This window comes from Aphelocoma coerulescens, chromosome 1, assembly GCF_041296385.1.
Source record: "Aphelocoma coerulescens isolate FSJ_1873_10779 chromosome 1, UR_Acoe_1.0, whole genome shotgun sequence".
In the NCBI taxonomy this organism is placed as follows: Eukaryota; Metazoa; Chordata; class Aves; order Passeriformes; family Corvidae; genus Aphelocoma; species Aphelocoma coerulescens.
Genome location: NC_091013.1, coordinates 7303741 through 7318218, shown reverse-complemented (window position 1 = coordinate 7318218; position 14478 = coordinate 7303741). Strand labels below are relative to the sequence as shown.

The 14478-nt window shown below is 38.1% G+C and overlaps 1 protein-coding gene across 8 annotated transcripts in view; it reads right to left on the bottom strand.

Moving 5' to 3' along the window:
• CASK (calcium/calmodulin dependent serine protein kinase) overlaps window positions 1–14478 on the bottom strand; it is a 188018-nt gene that overhangs the window by 127778 nt on the left and 45762 nt on the right. For all 8 annotated transcript variants that reach the window (XM_069025606.1, XM_069025686.1, XM_069025205.1 and 5 more), the window contains one exon: window positions 11320–11432. In XM_069025606.1, the coding sequence (XP_068881707.1) occupies window positions 11320–11432 (113 nt within the window). The remainder of the gene's footprint in view (window positions 1–11319; window positions 11433–14478) is intronic.

Here is a 14478-nt window from a genome sequence, read left to right as displayed (position 1 = left end):
CAGCTGGAAGACCAGTCAGACGATAGGATTTATGCTACGTGTTCATTTTATTATGAATATACAGATATATATACACTACAGATCAAAAATATGCCCCTCATTTTAAACTCTGTAGTTCTCACTCCCAACCTATTATTTAGGAGGTCCTTTAAGATTTGCTAACACAACTTTACTTTTGCAAATTTCCACTGTTTATAGCTCAAAACCATGTTCATCTCCAATCCCCTCAAATACCAGTACATGCAGAAAAGCTCCAAGAGGAATGTTTGTAGCTGACTTGTGGAAAAATTGCCCAAGATTGTGATGTACCTACCAAACTTAGCAGAAAACTCTGGACACTACAAAAGAACAGGAATGTGTGGATCAGAAACCACGAATCTTGCTTTCAGAAAAGAAATATTTAAGGCAAGATTTGCAAAGGATGCGAGCTGGCCCAACCAAAACCCACGCAACCCAAAGACAGGGATTTTACCTATGTCCTACAGCTATGGCAGGATACAGGTTTGTCATTCTAACATGAAAGGCAGCCTAGAACAGTCCAACCAGGGTCATTATTTACCATATCACAGTGACATATATTTTTAGATTCACAAAACAACAAACCCCAGCATTTAAGAGGCAAAAAAGGTTCTCTTTGGATCAATGAATTACCAGAAACTGCAGCTCAGCTGCAATTAATTTTGAATTTTGTTGATTGCACAAACCAGAACAGAATACATGCTAGCATCCAAACAGAAAATATTTGAAAATACAGCTGATGCTCATTATCTTCCCTGTGTTTGTAACCAGCCTGAATTCCAGCAAGCACAGCTAGAGCCTATTTCTGGACTATTGGCAAGAATCAGGATTTGTTAGACAAGTATAGAGCGTGTACAGGGACAGAAATGTTTTGGAAAGCATTTTAATTTTTCAGAACAGGAACTGGACATACCTCATGAATTCTGCAGAAATTAAAGACAACAATGGTTAAGAATGAAGCCTTGAGAGCGTTTATAAAAGAAATGTTTTTAAAAGCATATTTCCAGATTTTTAAAAATAAATTTAATTATGATTTTGCCTTGCAAAGTGGGTGAAGAAACATACCTTTGTCATTTGGCTTATTGTACTGGTAAAAGATCCAAGCATTGCTTACTACTCAAGAATAGCTGGAGCAGGACTATCTTCCCTACCTTTCCAACCTGAATTTCTTTTTCAAACAAATTTGCTTTATTCAAATTCTTTCTCAAACATTTTGCTTTGCTAAGCAAGAAGGATGCTATAATTAAACCAGGGTTCTAGAAAAGAAAAACATTAGGTTATGTGATAAAACCTCCGCTGCACACCCACAAATGAGCACAGAGAAATAATGGCATGTGGGGCAGGGGGGAGCCCACATACGACCCTGCTCAGCTGCTGCCAGGTCCTCACAGGAGAGTCATCAATTCATCAGAAAGTTTTGAAGCTGCCTTGTGGAATCACAGAATGGCTGAAGGGACCTGTGGAAGTCATCTGGTCCAACCCCTCTGCTCAAGCAGGGCCACCAAGTCCCCACTGCTCAGGACTGTGTCCAGGCAGCTTTTGAATATCTCCAACAATCCACAGCTTCCCTGGACAACCTGTGCCAGTGCTCGGTCACTCTCACAGTTTGTGTTTGCTGGTGCTCAGGTGGAGCCTCCTGTGTTTCAGTTTGTGCCACTGCCTCTGATCCTATCACTGGGCACCACTGACAAGAGCCTGGCTCTGTCCTCTTTGTACCCTCCCTTCATGAATTTGTCCACATCAACAAATCCCTCCTGAACCTTTCCTTCTCCAGGCTGAGCAGCCCTCCCAGCTTTTCCTCACAGAAGAGATGTTCAATCCCTTCATCATCTTAGTGCCAGCCCTTTGCTGGGCTCTCTCTGGTACCTCCGTGTCTCTCCTGTACTGGGGATCCCAGTAGTCCAGGTGTGGCCTCAGGAGTGCTGAGGAGAGGCACAGGACCACCTCCCTCCACCTGCTGCCAATACTTTCTCTAAGGCAGCCCAGGATGCCATTGGCTCTTCTTTACCACAAGGGCTCATGGCTGGCTCGTGTTCACCCTGGTGCCCACCAGGACCAGCACAGGAGTGTCATTTGCTCTCCCATGCTTAGGCATCTCTCCCAACCACCTTGTTCATCCAAAGATTATCCTGAATGTCCTCTCAATGATATCTCTCAGCTCCATCAGCACTTCTGGGTGCACATCCGTGTAAATGCACTTTAACAATTCATTATCCTCAGGTGCTTCTGACTGACAGAACACAGAAGGTTCTTAGACATCTCTTTTACTGCATACTTCATGCATTTAACTACCAAATGCAAATACATAAGTCATCATCCTCTTAAACTATCCTATGCATCCAACTAAATATTCAGTAAAGGGACAGACAAGGCTGAAAGAGTATGAAATTTAAAAGTATTTTTTGAATAGTGAAGTGTGCCTGTGATATTTTATTTCTGGGTAGAGAGAGGATTAGGCTCTTTAGAATCCTGCTCAACTACAATCTTTCTCACAGTGGTTTGGGAGATATGATTTGCAAAGCTGAATCAGGTTCAGAATGATTTTCTGAGGATGCACCTGTAGCCGACTGGGATGAGCATTTCAGTGACAGGCTTATCACTGGCAAAACCCCCACAAAAAAAGCCTAGGACAGTTATCTCCAAGACTTTTGTAAGCTATTCAGTACACCCATGGGCATCATTCTGCTTGGAATGAGCAGTATTAACTGCAGCACACCTTTTCACGTCTGTGATTTATGCTGGATCACAAGCACTATCTGAAAACATTTCTTCCAAATTAAAAAATTCTACTAAGAATTTGAAGTATTTTAAAGTTTAATTTTCAGTGAAACTTGCATTCTAAATGGTTGAGAGCTCTGGGGAACACGTGGGATTCAAACAACAGATTTCAAGGACCAACCAGTTTTTGTCCAGATGAAGAAGTGATGTATAAATACAAGTCTTCACTGAAGTTTTCCTGAATTAGCAAATATCCTGTAGCACTTGAAATGACCAAAATGTGCATAAACTATGTTTATTGCCTTGAAAAATGGTTCAACATTATATATTACCCAAATAATTTCACTAGTTATTTCAGTAAAGATTTTAATCAAATGGTCCCTAAGCCCTATATTCTATGTACAAACAGGAATTAACTTTTAAGTGACAAACCTTATTTCACTGAGCTAAATGACATGAAGTTTAAAGAAACTTTTCATAGTAATATTTTTCGGCATTAGTCTTATTTTCTTGTTCACAAATGTGAATATATTTTCTTATTTCATATATATATAAGTGTGATACAGAATCACAGGCTAGTTTGGGTTGGAAAGGACCTTAAAGACCACATAGTGCCAAACCTCCTGCCATGGGAAGGGACACTTCCCACTAGACCAGGTTGCTCAAAGTCCCATCCAACTTGGCCTTAAACACTTCCAGAGATGTGGCATCCAAAATTTCCCTGGGTGACCTGTTCTAGTGCCTCTCATATAAAGTGAGAAAAAAGATTACAGAGATGTTACTACAGAAGCACTTTCCAATCAATTATGATTACTTAAAAAAACCTAAACTGGGCCAACTGCATACTCAGTTATATAACAAAAATAACAGTTACATTATCTATTATCTGCTGCATAAATTCTGTTTAGTGCTAATTACATAATCATTTCCATTATTATATGTGTTCTAAGAATTCCAAGATACAGCAATTTTTTAATTAGCACTCTTAATATGTTATTCTTAGAATGAATAATTATTAAAATGGCAGTTAAATGCACTTGATGTAATTGCATTTTGAAACCTGTAAAGTGCACCATTTTTATTTATAAAGCTGGGAAATGTTGCCTGCACTTGCTGCTCAGCTGCACAATACCTTTCTCAAAAGCAGCTTCATGATAATGTTACGCAAAGATCTGGCGACAAATCCACAGTGGTTTCAGCCAGTCGTTTTTCACAATGTTGGCACCACAGTGAAACCAAGAGCAGAAGAACAAAGCTGTCAGAGCCAGCACATAGCCAAGTAGTAAAGATGAAAAGAGAGGGAGGAAGAGGTGCACTGCTGCAGAGCCATTGGGTGTTCAGTGCTGTACTAAACCCAGCAAAATCAGATACATGTTGAAGGCAAAGGACTGAAGTCATACAGCAAACAAAGCTGCCCTTGTTTTGGAGACTGATTAGAAAGAATAAAGAACCAATTGCTTGAGACACATAAAAACTTAATGATTTTCCTTCTACTTAAGCAACAGTGCATAAAAAAATTAGGTAAATATCCTTTTATGCTTTAAAGTGGGTGTAATAAATTCCCAAGCTATGCTTTCCCTGCTGAAGATGGAAAAGTGTTTCATGAACACTGCTGTTAATAAGCTTGCATCAATGTTTTCAGAAATTTTATGTTCTTGAAATAAATACCATATAGTTGATCTCTATAACTCTTTGCTTATGATCTGGATAATGGGCCATATTTCCCTACAGAACATCACAGTTGCTTCCCCGGATGAATCAAATTTGTATGTGTGACTCCAAAAGAGATCAAAACTATGATAATTTGACCAGTGACACTTATAGAATTCCACTCCTGGAAGCCTGTATGTGGGCACATGCCAGGAAATCCTCAAAAAAAAGAAAAAAAAAAAAAGGAAAAAAAAAAAGGAAAAAAAAAAAGACTCCTAATATATAACTCTGTATTTTATGTGAAATGTTGCCCAAGACTGATTTCTGTATTTCCAACCAGAAAAACATGTGCACCACTTCTGCAGTGAACTGACTTCCAGTAGCACGGAAAAAATTAGTCCTTAGAAAGAAATCCTTGTTATGTTCCCATGTGTTCCTGTGATCCATTGACTCTGTCATGTGGTCAGCATGCTGCCACGCTTACAGAAGTAACTGCTGGGGGAAAAGCCTGCTTCCATCTCTTATGTTACATTTCTGCACAGAAGTATTTAATTCTAATGACACTTTGTTTATGAAAGTTACAGCAGAGCTATAAAAGTTGGACATTTATGAAATTTGTACATAGAAAGGAGTAGGACTGAATTTATAACTGAAGCAGCCAATGGCTTCTCCAGACAAAGGAAAGAAGAAACCTCAAATCCTTCACTAAGTTAAAACAAGTAAACCCCTCAGAAAGGCTTAGGTAACACTTCCTGTACCAAAGCAGGACCAGTTGGATCCCTTTATGAAAGAAGAAGAACTAAGATAGGGACAATACACTCCCCAGAAAGGCAGACTCTTGAAATGACAAACATCAAAAGTGACTTCAAGTATCAATCTTCAAGTCCTGCTGAGAGGCAAAAACTCTACTACAGGTCCCTTCCACCATGACCCAGATAGTCTTAAAAAAAAAAAAATCCTAAAAAAGCACTACTTTTACATTTGATTTTATATTACCACAGGTACATGGTTAATTCAAGTTCTTCCTATCTCTTTACCCCAACTTGCTTTATTGTTTGTACAGCACACACAGAAGCTATAGTGGTATTTAAAGTACCAGCAACATAAACTCCATGAAAGTCAGCTACCAAGATTTTAAAGAGTTTCTTTTCAAAATTCCACATTCTTATGAACAGAGGTGTCACTAATACCATGTGATTTTTGTGGTCTATAAAAAGATGCCTCAAACTTTTCACTTGTGAGACACACACACACACTGGATGAATCTTCAAGAAAACTCCTGTGTGATAGAGTTGTATTCACAACACTACTGCCACTAAGTACATGGATTATGACTTCTCATAGGGTTAAAATGACAATTCAAAAGCAAAGTCAAGCTGGTACAGAGCTTTGCACCCGCTGAAATATCCTGTTTTCATTACATCACAAAAAGACTGGTGGGAAATTACCTCTGAGGGTCATTGGGTCCAACCCCTACTCAAAGTGAGGTTACTGCACACACTGGGTCAGGATGGCTGTGACTTCATCAAGCAAACTCTTGAAAACCCTGTCCAACCTGAGCCTGAGCCTTCTGAGCAACAATTCCTGGCCATTTCCCTGTGTTCCAACAGCTTTCACTCAAGGACAGCTCAGCTCTGACATTTCTGTAGTTCTTCAAGCAGTTGTAGACCACATTGTAACACCATCAGCCTCCTCTTCACCAGACTAAACAAACCCACCTCCTTCAACCTCTCTTTGCCCATCATCTCCTGCAGGGTCCTGATTATCTTGATTGTCCTTTGCAGGGACCTTTCCAGTCCTTTGGCACCCCTCAAGTTGTGAGGCCCCAAACTGGGTACAATAGCTCAGGTGTGGGCCCAATGCCACACAGAAAGAAGTCACTGCCCTTGATCTGTGAAATACGGCACAACACAGAACTGGCAACTACCAGAAATTGCAGATTAGTTGGTATTTCCAAATGAAAGGCAATGAGTCACTTGCTCTTTCTTCAAATCCAGTCTATATATGGTACAGTATCATGAAATATGATGACATACAGATTTGTAGTATTTTTTACTCAAAAGAGATGAGCTCAACACCGACACTACATTTTTTTCTGAAACCCTTGAAAACGCACAGGGAGGGAAGTGCAGAATCTTACAGATATTTTTGTGAAAAATAACTTATGATTCACCACAGCCTTCCAGTATCAAAAGTTAAAGACACTGTCATGCAACTTCATTCTAAACTAAATAAAGCCTTTTGAAAAAACTGCCCGGATGAAATTATTCAAAAAATGGAAGTCTAAATTAATTAACTAAATTAAAGTAAGAAAACCAACAAGGGCAAACTTTTAAATGAAATAAGCAGAACAAGAGCAAGGTCTTGACTTTAGGAAAATCACTCTATCTTTCTGAAAGTAAGTCAGGGGTAAGATCTGTGGGCCTCTTTGTGGGAAAAAAACCCCTCAACACAACGACTAAAACACAACAAAAACCTGCCAGTTTTCATTTCCCACCCCTCCCAATGAAATAATTTTGAAATTCTACTCCTAAAGTGGATCATCCATAGCAAGACCAGTTTCAATTCAATTATCCTGCCCCTCTCCATGCTAGAAGTAGTCCAAGAACCATACTTAAAACACTGCTTTCTTGGCTACAGTTTTGCTCTTTGTCACAGACAAAAGCATTCTGCAAGACTGTCTTCACAGCCTGCTTCCAGAAGAACCAGTTTGGGTTCTAAGGAAACCTCAATCTTTCCTTATCAGCTTATTTATTCAGCTTCACAGTGGCCTGAATGCATACAAACCTGTGTATCAACTACATACCTCAACCTAATAAATAAGGTGTAGACTATTAGAATGTTGGAGAAGAACTGGTAATCACTTTCTTTGTGAGGGCATTTCTACAGAAATGAACTACAAGTAAGAGAATCAAATATATGTTGAATTAAATCTCGAAAAACAACTTCAATGCACTGTAAGCTCAAAACATTGCCCTTTAAATTGCTTTAGAAAACACTCAGCATGTTACAAGAAAGCAATCTGGACTTAAGAAAAGGCAGGTAAGTAATGTGTATTGGCTTTTACTAAATAGTAAGGAACTGATCACCATGTTCTTCCTGAGAAATAGTGCCTACACTTAGAGATATTTTGGTGTTAGAGTGGTAGCTAAAAATCAGACATGCAAACTGTGCAGAAAAAACAAAAGAAAGAGAAAATACGTGGGATGCAAAGAGAGCAGCAGAGGAAATGGACAGTCAAACTAAGATGTGAGCTGTAACAAATTCAGAAATAAGGAGTATGTTTCTTACACTTTTCTGCTCCGAAAGTTCTGAGTATGGCAACTAAGAGCTCTACTTGAAAATAAGTTTATTGACATTGATGTATTTTTTTAGACCTCAACAGGTCTCCTACTGCTGGCTCCTGAGAGCATCAAGTACTCTTCCACATGGATTCTTTAAATTGAACAGTACAAAAGAGACTCTTATGTCTAAAAATATTCAACCTTCACATTTTCTTATTTTTGATTTTTTTTTCTCTGCGATATGAGTGAACTGTACTAGAATCTGTCAACATGTAAAATATCCAATGTTAATCCAGAAGATCACATGGCCACTTGAACAGTGACAAGGTGTCAATATACTTCATTAATATGGTTGAATTACAACACTACAGAGATTGATGATACAGAGTATGCAAGACCATGAATACTAATACATAAATCCAACAGAATTTAGCCTAGATTAGATTTGCTAGCTGTCAGGCATTGTTACATAGCATTAATTTTCCCTGCTATTATCAAACCACTGCAGTGATGCAGCTAGACACAAAAATCACTTGAGATGTCTGTCCCTATACATGCTATGAGTATTGAGCAGCCTTACAGAGAGAACACTGTATCTGATATAAGTTGCCTTGTGAGCTAGTGGCTTCTCCATCATATGCCACAAAGACCCACAATAACACCAACCAGTAACACACCAGCCTAGAGAAGCTTTCCAGCTTGTTTTTGTTACTCTGGTAAGGAGATACCATTCTTGTAAGACACCAGTATGTATTTTTCTAAATGAATTGGTTAGAAAATAGACCCTTTAAAACCCATTTGGTGCCCAACTGCTTCACAGGTTAAAGAAATCAAAACATTCAATCAAAACTAGTTTTAAATTATCTCTTTTTTAGCACAGTACTGTTATGCCTAAATTTTCTCCCTATACAGTATTTCAACAATATTGCCCCACACATTACACTTAGACTGCTGTTACAAACAACACAGAATTTATAGGCTGGAAAGACCCTCTGGAGGTGACCTAGCCCAAACTCTTGCTCTGAGCTGGTCAAAATAGCCCTGGCAGCTCGGGGCCTCGTGCAATCCACTTCTGAGCATCTCTGAGGATGTTCTCCAAGAACTCTCTGTGCAATGAGGTGCAGATTTTTCTTTTCTTTGTCTCTAATTGGCATTTTTTCATGTTGCAATTTGTCCACATGGCTTTCTGTCTTTTCACTGTGTGCCCAAATGAAGAGCTTAGCTCCATCTGCTCTATATCCTTCTATGAAGTAACTGAAGACAGCACCAAATCTCAGCTTATTAAGGCTGGACCAACTCAGTCCATCTCTGCTGGACTCATGCCAGTGCATCATTGCTTTTCTTGTACTGGAGAAACCAAGACTGCACACAGTGCTCCAGGTGTGGCCTCATAAGGGATGAACAGAGGGAACCATCACTTCCTTTGCCTTGCTGGCTACACCTCTGCAATGCTCTCCTGTGCAGTTGGCTGCCTTTGCCACAAGAGTACACTGCTGACAAACAATAATGAAGTTCTTACCCATAAACACATCATCCCATGGGGGTATTTATGTGAAAGTACTCAAGAACAAAGACTTTTTAGATTTAATCTGAAAGTGTGGAGGCATATTGGGCCCTTTAGCTCTAAGCACTCTGGATATAAGTGGAATTAATGGAAGGAATGGTCATCAGCTCCCTCACACGCAGATTGTCCTGTTCTCCCACTCCTGTGCCTCAAAGACTGGAGGTGGAGAATTGTGCAAAGATAACCTTCAAGAGCAAACTGATCTTGCAGAAGGCAAAACTTCAAGGTAAAGAATACCTCCAAGGGTTAATTTTATCACTTCATTACAGCTCACACTTTAACACAATTTACAAATGCAGCTTCCTCACAGGTATACTTACTTTATACCAGTACCACCATCATGGCTGCCCACCAATGTGCTTAAGGAATGCCATATCAGAAATAAATAAATTAGAAAAAAAAAATCTTTAAAACTCCCCTAGGACCTGGATAGAGGTGCAAAACAACCCCAAACAAAAAGCAGAGGAAAAACAAAGTAAAGAGTACAGCAAATGGAAAGTTTGTGAAATATTCACATTCTTACGCAGAGGTAAGAACTTCCTCCATACTCACTTACACATTTATGTGTCTTTATGTCTTAATATTACAAAAATCCAAGGCATAAAAATTCAAACCTTAAAACAACCAACCCCAAAACAACAACACAATCCCAACAACAATCCAAAACCAAAACCACAAGCACCACTAAACACAGAAAATGTTTGTGATCCTACCTCAATGACCGGCTACCTTGAATTGTAATTACAACAATACAAAAAAAGTGGAATTGGAAAAACCCAAAATTTCTTAATACACTCCCAAGCCTATTCTTTAGACCCAGGCAGAAATTACAAACCATCCACGGTTATCTTTTTTTCAGTGAATCTGCTATTGCTATTGGCTTTTCTTTTCTTCCTCATCAGTCCCTACTCTTTTGTCTACTACTTTTCCCTTTCCGGAATTCTTCATGGCCCCAAAAGGTTGAATTTTACTGTCATAGAGCCAGGAAAGCAATATACCACCAGAGGTAGAAATGTGTCCTACCATCAGTAGTTCAAATGAGGCTCAGAAAAAAACAGAATACAGACAGAACTTATTTAAAAGACATCAATTCATTTTAATAAATATTCATTAGCACAAAATGCAATGGTTTTGGTATAACTTGCCAAAACCATAATGGAGCTAATCAGAAGCCAAATATTGTGGAAAATGTGGCTTATATTTTTTTGGAGGCTAGAAAAAAGAAACTAGCAATGGCATTATTAAATGAAAATATTTGGTAAAGTTTGAAGCAAGACCTGTGTTTTACCTTGTAAATCAAACTAGTCATTAAGGCTCAAGATACTGTTGGTTATAAATACCAACAAACGTCATTGACCCTTTTCTGCTGCTAAAGTTGGGTTCATGAGGACTTAGATGGCATCAGTGGAACCTCCCAGAAACATTACTGTACAATATGATCTCAAGAAAAAAAATACAAGACATGGAGTACACAGCAATTCTCACTCAGTTGCCAATGCTCTTCTCCATGTAGGGTAAAAGAAGAACTTTATGCACACACAAGTTGTATATTCAACTTGTAAAACAGACTGTTTTACCCTAAAATAGGAAATGTTAAGAGTTACAGCCCTGTATTTACACTGTAGCAGTTCTGCAGCATTGCCTGTAATCCTGGCTATATGAAAAATATAGTTTTATATAATTTTGCACTTTAATAGCAAGTCTTCACCCATTTATAGCAAATTACTTGCTAAATCTGGACTAGTAAAAACAGAACTCGTGTTCTTACTTTACTTCCTGTGTATGCTTTTTTGACTCAGAACTATTCTCTTTTTATGAAATTCAAATTCCTAAAATAAGAAGATAGAAATAGAAATGGTTTAGACCTAATTATCTTTCTACTACTTATGATCACCACTGAATATATGTAGAAACTACTAAAGATAAGAAATGCAAGCACTAAGCTAATTTTGAGATATACGACCTTGCTTTAAAACTTCTAGAAAATATAAAACAGAAAGTATCACAAAGAGAGCAAACATAGGAAAGGCTGACAAATCAAAAATAACCTATCTGCAGGGAGTTTGCTTAATTATTAATTCTTACCTTCTGTGCTTAATCCAGGACTTGAAGTGAATTTTGCTACATCGACGATCTTCACAGCGAACTGCTGCCCTGTCTCCCTGTTGATGCATCGCCGCACGACGCTGAACGGACCCCTGCAACACAGAGAAACAGCAATGAATAACCATTCTCTTCTTCAGTGAGCTACAATTCTCTTACTTCCCAACAAGGTTTCCACTCGTGCATTCAAATGTAGTATTTGTACAGAATATAGCTCTCGTCCTTGCTGCCCATTAAATGTAAAATTAATAGTTCTGACTATAGACTGGTGTAAAGAACATCAAGTGAGTTCTGTATTTTCCTATAATAAAGACATATTCTCTTACCCTGACCATTTAGAAAGGCTATGCTCTTAGAAACCTTACGTAATATGTAACTGACATCACTGCTATTATATTTTAAGTAGACTTTATTTAGATGCAAAATCCAAACGGGGGAAAAAAATGGAGGTGAGAAACACATTCCTTCTTTCGGTCCTATGCTGAAAGGATAATGGACAATGACAAGAGTAACAGAACTGTGAGCTGTTTCAGTTTGTCTGTTTTACACAGTTTATTTCAAGTTTGACATCACTAGATACAAACAGCCTCCATTACAATACTTTGAAATTCCACAAAAGCTCGTGGTTTTCTCTAATCTATGGCACTTAGAGAATCCCCACAGAACTTACAGATGAAAACATTAAAATTAGTTCAGACAGATGTTACCATTGCACTCAAACAAAAAAAGAGTAGTTATTTTTTGAAATTGAAGTTACATTTGCCAAAACACCAGTCAGAACAATGGCAACCTTTTAAAAACCATCAGCACCAACATGTATTTTTGGAAGCATCTTTTAGTAGATCATTTAAGTTCTTGGTGCCTTAACTTATAATATGGAATCTTCCGTCCAATATTAACAACAACCAATACCATCAGATAAGTAGGGTAGGTCAAGCTTTCAAACATGAAAAATTAATATGTTATGAAAACAGAATAGGATTGTTTCTAGAGTGCACTAGCTGTGGCAAATCAATCCTTTTTTACTGCTCCTTATTTAATGACTGACATGTGATTTCTAAAGAAATCCATTCTGAAGTCTTCTCAAAAAGATGTGGGGGAAAATTTGAGGATGGAAAGAGCCTTTGTTCGGAAGTTTGTCTATTGAGTGAACATTCACCTGCTGAGTGAAATAAATGCTTTAACACAGCTTGAAAGACAAATTCTTCCATTCAAACAATGAACTGGAAGTTAGTTGACACACTTCTGAGCAATGAGATTGCAAAGCAACACAATTCTCAAAATAAAAGGTACCCTGAGGAGGCAGAAATGTCCCTCTGAGGGCCCCTACAAACCTTTATAACTGGCTTTTGGTATTCCTTTACACACCAGATGATTCAAAATGTGTAATTCATCACACTACCAAACCTGTACTCACATAGCTAAAATCCAAGTTTTGTACCCTTTCAACATACAACATCCTTGCAAAGATTTCTTGAAATAGGATTATTTCTGACAGAGAACATGAATACCTAAACTGGTCAATGAATCCCAATCTAAATATTCACAAGTAAGGAAAATATTTATTAGCACAACTAGGGCCATGTGATGTACTCAGAATGAACTACTCAAGAAAATGCATATTTATTTTCTTTCTTCTTTCCTTGCTCCAAACACACAGTGAAATCCCCCCTACTAATGGCTGTTTTCTCTCCTGAATCCACACCCCACCCATTATTCAGTATTTGGTCTTTTGGCAAAAATTACCACAGCTATTTTTAAAAAGATGATCAATTAAGCCTCTGATACATAGAAATCCACTTTCATCGTTAAATGGAAAAGGCTCAGCTGACTTCAGTTGGCATTGGAAAGATACAGCTATTGACTTAGAATCCTCCCTCCATGTTTCAAAAAGTGATCTTCCATGGAAAAGTCCCTCTTTATATAGATCAGTATCACCTTCTTATCCCAAATTTCTGTTTACTCCTCTAGCATCCAAATTAAATTGTAAAAAAAAGTAAGAATACATTTAGATTATGCTAATCGAAAACCATTTCAAAACCTAAACCACAGCTTTGGAATAACATTGGCAACACCTGCTTTCACTCCTAATTGTCATAAATCACTAGAATAGAACTAATAGAAACTAAATATATTTCATTCAAATGATCCTTTTTCTTTACATTGTCATTGTCCCGCCCCCCCCCCAAGCCTTTCTGGAGACATTAAATAATGCTTTTAACATATTCTGATATAGAATAGTAGATCACTGGAGTGCAGAGATACCTCAGAAGACCATATTCTTACCCGTACGTAGATCCCCGATTTCTGTTAATTCAGACAAACTCTATGAATATAAATATTTCTCGCTCTTGGCTGAGCTACTTTTAGATCTCCTGGTTTTGCCAAGTCTGGGCAGGAGAGCTTGCCCAGCCACCACAGTGTGTGTATGTGCTTTGAGCAGACAAAAAAAGAGAGTTGGAAAAATCATAAATCAAAAAGGAGCCTACAAACTGCAGCACTGAGAGGATCAGATCTGTGTGTAACCCACCTCTATCTTGTACAACCATGGCCTGATTTGTCCTTCCCTTATCTATTCTTATCTATTAATGTTTTAAAATCCTGACTAGAGTAATTTCCTTCCTGCATAATAAATCTGGGACAAAAAAGATAGAGCACTTTATTCAGTTCTGTAACAGAAAAGGTACAGAGACACCTCTACAGTCTCAAAATTTATGGCCATAATTTATGCCATATTGAAACTTCACTATGATTTTAACAAGAGACTTCTCTACTTGGATTGAGGACAAAGACACTCAAGTAAATGAAATGTGCTGTAAAGCACAGAATACAAGAATTGGGGTTGGAACCAAATGATCTTTAAGGTCCCTTCCAAACCAAATTATTTTAGGATTCTATGAATTCAGTGACGCCCACAATCAACTCATTCTATTTAAACAATACAGCAATTTCATATAGAAATAAAAATACTTTTAAACACAACCCAAAGAAAGACTCAGCTATTTACAAACCTCAGATTTCCAACTTTTCCAAAACTCTCTCATACTCAAGCTGCAGACAGCCTCAAAATAGTGTTAAAACACTACATCAGATTAATGCATCCCATGACAACAGCATCACAACAGAAGTTTGAATAGTCCA